This window comes from Medicago truncatula, chromosome 8 (assembly GCF_003473485.1).
Source record: "Medicago truncatula cultivar Jemalong A17 chromosome 8, MtrunA17r5.0-ANR, whole genome shotgun sequence".
NCBI classification, from domain to species: Eukaryota; Viridiplantae; Streptophyta; class Magnoliopsida; order Fabales; family Fabaceae; genus Medicago; species Medicago truncatula.
In genome coordinates, this window is record NC_053049.1 from 20,972,681 (window position 1) to 20,980,148 (window position 7,468).

A 7,468-nucleotide genomic window follows, 5' to 3' on the forward strand; every position below is an offset into this window, starting at 1 on the left:
CTTCTGCTGCTGCAAAGGTTAAGACAAGCAAAAGAGGTAGACATAAAAAACAGAGAAGTCCCAACACATCCAGTGTAACTGCAAAACTTCAAAACTCTGCTACAGTAGAGGCTCACACCAGATCCCAAGCTGGCTGCAAAACACAAATCAAACATAGTATCACACAATGAAATGCATCTATTGGAATATTAGGGGGGTTGGGAACCTGGAGACCCAAATCCATCTATTTCATATGATCAAAATTCACAAGCCAGACTTTCTGTTTTTAGCTGAACCTATGATTGAGTTTAACTCTTTTCCTTCATGGTTTTGGAATAGACTTAACCTTCACAATCATGTTATTAATAACACCAATAGTACCCCAACTATATGGTGTCTATGGAACAAGCAATACAACTTAACTATTCTGCTCAATACTGCTCAATGTATAGCTTTTACCTTCATGGTTGAAAGCACGTCCTTTTATATTACTGTTGTGTATGCTTCCACGTTCTATATTAAGAGAAGGGAACTGTGGTGTGATCTTTCTAGACTTCTTTCTGAAAATCCTGGGCCCTGGTTATTTGTTGGAGATTTTAACTCCATTCTTGGTGCACATGAGAAACGTGGTGGGAGAATTCCTCTTCAGATTACTTGTTCTGAATTTTTCAGTTGGACCAATAATTTTTCTCTGATACACTTGGGTACGAATGGTGCCAAGTTCACCTGGTCAAATAACAGGGAAGGAGGTACTTTCATTGCGCAGAGGCTTGACAGAGCTATATGCAATGATATTTGGATTGAACATTGGAAAATTTTGAGCTGTAATACTTTGGTTAGGTGTTTTTCTGATCACTTTCCTCTTCTTTTAACTATGCATCAGACCTCTCCCATCAACATCATACCAAGATTCAAGTTTTTTAAGTCCTGGCTTCTCATTGAAAGCTGTGAAGATATTGTCTCTGCTCATTGGGCCATTCAGGTTCAGGGTACCCCAATGCATGTTCTTCATTACAAATTAAAAAGCCTGAAGCCTAAATTGCAATTCTGGAATAAGACAGTTGTGGGTGATTTTCATCAAAGAGTTAATTTAGCTCAACAACAACTTAGTGAGGCTCAATTAGCCATTGACCATCTTGGATTCAGTGTCGAGAGATCTCAAGTGGAGTTGGAATGTTTGACAAATTACACTCAAGCATTGACTTTGTTGAACAGTTTCTGGCAGAGTAAAAACAAGAATGCTAGGTTTCTTGAGGGGGATAGGAACACTGCTTTCTTTCATAGGTCCACCAAAATCAGAGAAGCACAAAGTTATATTAGCCTTTTGAAAGATGGGAATGAGGTTATTACTAACACTGAAGATATAGAAGCGCATGTTTTAAGCTACTTCACCAACATTTTTGCTGCTCATTCTGACTACATAGAAAACAATCTCCCAAACAGGTTCATCCCACATTTGGTAACTGATGAGGATAATGTGATGTTAACTACTGTTCCTTCAGCTGAAGAAATCAAGCATGCAACTTTTGACCTGAGTGATGAAGCTGCCCCTGGACCTGATGGATACCCTGGGTGCTTTTACCAACATTTCTGGAATATTATTAGTCAAGATGTTGTCATGTCCACACAACACTTCTTCAAACACAATTACATAATGCCTAACTTGAACTCAAATTTATTGATTCTTATACCTAAAATTGTTGGTGCTGACAATTTGGACAATTTCAGACCTATAGCTCTAGCAAACTTCCAATTCAAACTCATTACCAAAATTCTGGCTGACAGAATGGGGATGATAGCTTCAAAAATCATTTCTATTCAACAAAAAGGTTTTATCCCTGGGAGAAATATCCAGGATTGCATAATGACTGCTTCTGAAGCAGTTAATTTGCTGCATAAGAAAGTTTATGGTGGGAATATAGCTTTGAAAGTTGATATTAAGAAAGCGTTTGATACTATCAACTGGCAATTTTTGGTGCATGTTCTTCACAGATTTGGCTTTAATCAACTATTTTGTGACTGGATTTTGACTATACTGCATTCAGCTAAAATCTCCATAAATATTAATGGGAAAGCTGTGGGTTTTTTTACTTGCACTAGAGGGGTGAGGCAGGGAGATCCCCTCTCCCCTTTACTTTTCTGCATTGCTGAAGAAGTCATGAGCAGAGGTCTTGAAGCTCTGGTTTTGGAAGGGAGGTTGACTCAAATGCAAGCTACTAGGAATCTCTTTATTCCTAGCCACTGTCTGTATGCAGATGATATCTTGATTTTCTGCAAAGGTACACTTGATAATGTAAGACACATCTTGAATCTTTTTGATCTGTATGGGCAGTACTCTGGTCAAATGATTAATGTTAACAAAAGTAAATTCTATATGGGCAACATCTCTCTTTCTAGATCCCAAACCATAGCCTCCATAACAGGGTTCAGACACGGGAGTTTACCCTTCACATATTTGGGGATTCCTCTTTTTAAAGGAAAACCAAAGGCTATACATTTGAAATCTGTTGTGGACAGAATAAAGCATAAATTGAGCACATGGAAAGGGAAGCTTTTAACCATTATGGGACGTGTGCAACTTCTAAATACTGTTATAAACAACATGCTCACATATTCTTTTCATGTGTATAAATGGCCTTCCAGTTTACTTATAGAAGTTGCCAAAATCATGAGAAACTTCCTTTGGAGTGGGAATATTGAGCATAGGAAAATTTGTATTGTTGCTTGGTCCATCATTAGCAAACCTAGAGATGAAGGGGGTTTATCTGTTAGAGATCCCACTACAGCCAATCAAGCCTCTTTGTTGCTTCTAGCTTGGAAAATGTTAAACTCCAATGAGCAATGGGCTATCATTTGTAGAGATAGATTTCTAAAAAATGGACAACCTAAGACTCACTATGTGGTTTCCTCTGTTTGGCCTGGCATGAAGCAGCACATTCAATTGGTGCTTGATCATTCCACTTGGTCTATAGGAAATGGCAGAAGAGTTCACTTTTGGACTGATAAGTGGATTGATAGGTCCATTGCTTCACATTGGCAGATGCCTCCTCAACTCTCTTCCTCTCTTCATATGATGGTTTCTGATTGTATTGTCAATAACAGATGGTGTCTCCCTGATTTCCTCATTCATAGAGATGCTGCTCTAACTGCTCAAATCCACAATATCACCCTGCCTTCTTCTGATATGCAGGACAAGTTATGCTGGAATACTGCAGCTGATGGGGATCTCACTAATCAATTGGCATATAAATTTATCAATGAAACTGGTAATCATGTCCTTTGGGACAAATTTCTATGGAACTCTTATATTCCCCCATCTAGATCCTTTATCACATGGAGGCTGCTTCACAACAAGCTCCCCACAGATGAAAATTTAAGAAAGAGGGGCTGCTTGATTGTCTCTATTTGCTGTTTTTGTATGAAATCTGCAGAATCTTCCCAACACATTTTCTTTGAATGCCATGTCACATCTAGGCTTTGGGATTGGTTGGGAAAGGGGACTGACAAATTATTGGATTGTAGCAGTTGTCTTCAGTTGCTTATTAGGAATTGGGGAAGTGGTAGTAAGTTGGTCAACAACATTTTGAATTCAGCTATTATTCATACTATCTGGTCCATTTGGATAGAGAGAAATCAAAGATGTTTTCATAACAAGCATCAGGCCATGACCACTCTTTTCAATATCATTCTTGCTGAGGTCAAAATGAGCTTCAGTTTGTGTATGATTAAAGGTAACTCAGCAATGCAAGATTATAAAGTGGCCAAGCTCTTTAACATCCCGTTCAAAGTTAAAAGAGTCACTCCTCATTTGGATATTATTTGGAAACCTCCTATTGGTGATATAGTAAAAATTAACTGTGATGGATCCTCCGTGGGCAGACATCCTTGTGGCTCCATTGGCATTGTGATTAGAGATTCTAATCACCACTTTCTAGGGGCTATATCTAGCAACATTGGAAATGCAACTCCGTTAGAGGCTGAATTTTGTGCAGGAATGATGGCTATGGAAAAAGCTCAGGAAATGCAGTTGATGCATGTGTGTTTGGAGACTGATTCCCTCAAAGTTGTCAATGCTTTCAACAAAGGTTTAGGAGTCCCTTGGCAGATGCGAGCTAGGTGGCAAAATTGCTGGGATTTTTGTGACAGTATTTCTTGTTCTTGTGTTCATATCCTTAGGGAGGGAAACATGGTAGCTGATGCACTTGCTAAGCATGGACAAGGACTTTCTCTATACTACACACAGTTGTGGACTTCTCCACCTCCTTTCATATATCACCTTCTCCTAAGAGATAGGCTTGGATTACCTTACACTAGAATAGATGTGACCTGAGTTTTTCTATTTGTTTTGAGTTCTGAAGTTGGTTTTTGTTTTGTTTGAATTGGTTTGTATGCGGTTCAGGCTTCTCCTGGCTTTTATTTGATTTTCTAGCTTTATCAAAAAAAAGATGAGTATTATCCACATAATGTTGGCTTGAACCGAATTGAAGATTCAAATTAGGAAAAACCATGCAATTAAGTTTAATTATCTTTGAAAAGCATATAAAAAAAATTCATCTAAGTTTTGTTCTTCTGTAAATATTAATGCAAATAGCGATCATGACATACATAAAAGAGATGAAAAGAGGAAAAACTCGTCAACACAAGTCAAAAGAGAGAGAGAGAGAGAGAGAGAGAGAGAGAGAGAGAGAGAGAGAGAAGAAGAAGAAGAAGAAGAAGAAAAGGATTGGAAGTTTCACAATATTTTTCGGTGTGTGGAATGAACTACGTGATCTACATATTTATAGAGAAAAATCACAACTAATATGTGAGAAACTTTGTGAACAAGTAATTCACAAATTAGATCTAGTACAAAAATATCTCAAATTCAGTACCAAATAGATCTTATTGAGTACAAAAAATATATTTTGAGTACAAATATATTATTGAGTGCCAAAATATATGTCTAATCACGTACGAAAATATATTAGATTGCATACTAAAATATATCAGGTTGTGTTCCAAAATATTGTAACAAAATTTGGTGATTATGAAAAAATTTCTAATAATGGTTAAAGTAATTATTTCATTTAATATTTCCAAATAATAAAATATATATCAATATATATTTTTTGAATAATTTAAGGGTTAAATATGTTTTTAGTCCCTACAAAATCATGAGTTTTTAAGCTTAGTCCCTATGAAATTTTAATGGTAATTTTAGTCCTCCAAAATATTTAAGTTTGTTAAAATAGTCCCTATTTTGAGAACTATATATACAAAAAAAAATGGATACTTTTAGTCGTCCAAGATAGTCCCTCTAAAATGCAAATAGGGACTAAAAGTGAATGCAAAATTTCCGGGATTAAACTTGACAGCTTGTAATTTAATAGGGATTAAAAACATATTTAAAACACAATTTAATCTCGACAAATTTCCACCGAATATACTATTAATCCGAAAAGGAACAAATTGGAACAACAAAAATAGAATTTGAGGTATTTTAGAAAATTTCATCTCAAATTTGTTTTGTTCTCTAGGCATGATTGAAAATGACGGAAGACCTATTCTAGAATCGGGACCAAATTAGTTATAAAAAAAGACCAAATTTTGATCAAATTTTTAATATTTTCTTCTTTCAAAATGTAGGTCAAATTTATCCCTTAAAATATATACACATGTTAGTGCACTAAAACGTAGAGGCATGGTAGTGCCCTTCCTTCTGCTAGTTTTTTTTATAAAGAATGTGTTCCCATTTTGATCGGTAACTTGGGAAATGTTTTTCATTTTCCAGATTTTTTTTATCTACTCCTTTGGAGATTTTTTTTCTGATAGACAGGTAGAGACAGTTGAAGAGATCAAGTAAATAAGCTTCTTTTTTCCAAAGAAGGCCGAAAGTCGGGCGCGGCTGTGGAGAGATGGAAGAAGGGATTGTGTTTCAGAATTAGGGCTTCTGAGAAAAAGAAGATGAGATGAGAAAGTTGTCAGTTAGTGATAGGAGCTTCGGCCTTGCCCAATTCTATAATCCTAAAATTGTGGTGTTAACAATATGTCCAAATGTTTGCATTTTTTTAACATAATACAATAATTTCAAATATAGAGATGTAACCATTTAATTTTATTTTTTTTGAAAGAAGTGTTTCATTTAATTTTTGAAATAACTACATCGTGAAATATATCTCCAATAATTTAGGCAATGTACTTTATATTTCAAATAATAATAAAAAATTGAATAATTAATTTACACATAGTAAATTGGAATGTAGATCATTAAACGTAATAGCATAGTTTTTTCTTATGACTATGAAATATCATCCAATTAGCCTAATTTGCACTTGATCCAAGAGTTTCAAGGTGCTAATTTGAGTCTGCAAATCGGTTCAAGTCAACATTATGTGGATAATACGCATCAAAGTATTCGGAGAAGAAATGACCAAGAAAATGAAGTGTTTCTTAGTAACCAGAAACTAATTTTTCAAGAATATTAATGTTCATATGTATAAGAAGAAAGGAATAATAAGAGAGGGAAAAGAAGTATTGCCTCTCTGATTTGGAAGGAAGTTTGATTAAAATGTCATGAAATAATAGAATATATATCAACTTTCTAAAGACCAACTTGAAATGAAGAAACTACCACTATAACTTTTTCTGATTTGAGAGACAAATAAAGGGTATAAGTGTTATTTTAAGTTAATGGTACTATCAACATTCTCAATGCAGGTCCGAGGAAGATAATTAACTCAAAATAACACTTATAGCCTTCATTTGTCTCTCAAATCATACAAAGTTATGTTTCAAGTTGACCTTCTTAAAGTTGCTATATAGTATATTATTGCATGACATTTTCAACAAAATTCCTTCCAAGCAAAGTGGTAACACTTCTTCTCCCTCTCTTATTATTCCTTTTTTCTTATACATATGAACATTAATATTCTTGTAATAGTAATTTGTGTCAGTTTCTCTCCTAACACTTTTATGATGATTATTATCCACATAATGTTGGCTTGAACCGAATTGAAGACTCAAATTAGGACGTTAAAACTTTTGGTTCAATTTCAAATTAGTTCAATGGGTGATCTTTGATAATCATAAGAAAAACCATGCAATTAAGTTTAATTATATTTGAAAACCATATAAAAAAATTCATCTAAGTTTTGTTCTTCTGTAAATATTAATGTAAATAGCGATCATGACATACATAAAAGAGATGAAAAGAGGAAAAACTCGTCAACACAAGTCAAAAGAGGGAGAAAGAGAGAGAAAGAGAGAGAGAGAGAGAAGAAGAAGAAGAAAAGGATTGGAAGTTTCACAATATTGTTCGGTGTGTGGAATGAACTATGTAACACCCCGTTTTCCCAACTTAAAAATTTCATAAAATAATAAGAGTAAAACATCACATAAACGGGATATCTCACTTCTTAAAAATCTTAAATAGATAAATTATAATCTATCCTTCATCAACAAAATAGCAGCGAAATTAATTCAACATCATAAAAAGTCTTGGCACGCAGGC

At 34.8% G+C, this 7,468-nt stretch overlaps 1 protein-coding gene across 1 annotated transcript; it reads left to right on the top strand.

Annotated features, from left to right (window-relative positions):
• The first annotated feature begins 442 nt into the window (after positions 1 to 442).
• LOC112417343 (uncharacterized) lies at positions 443 to 4,309 on the top strand. The gene has a single exon (XM_024772923.1). It carries the CDS (start codon positions 443 to 445, stop codon positions 4,307 to 4,309), a length of 3,867 nt encoding a protein of 1,288 aa, XP_024628691.1.
• Positions 4,310 to 7,468: the final 3,159 nt, after the last annotated feature.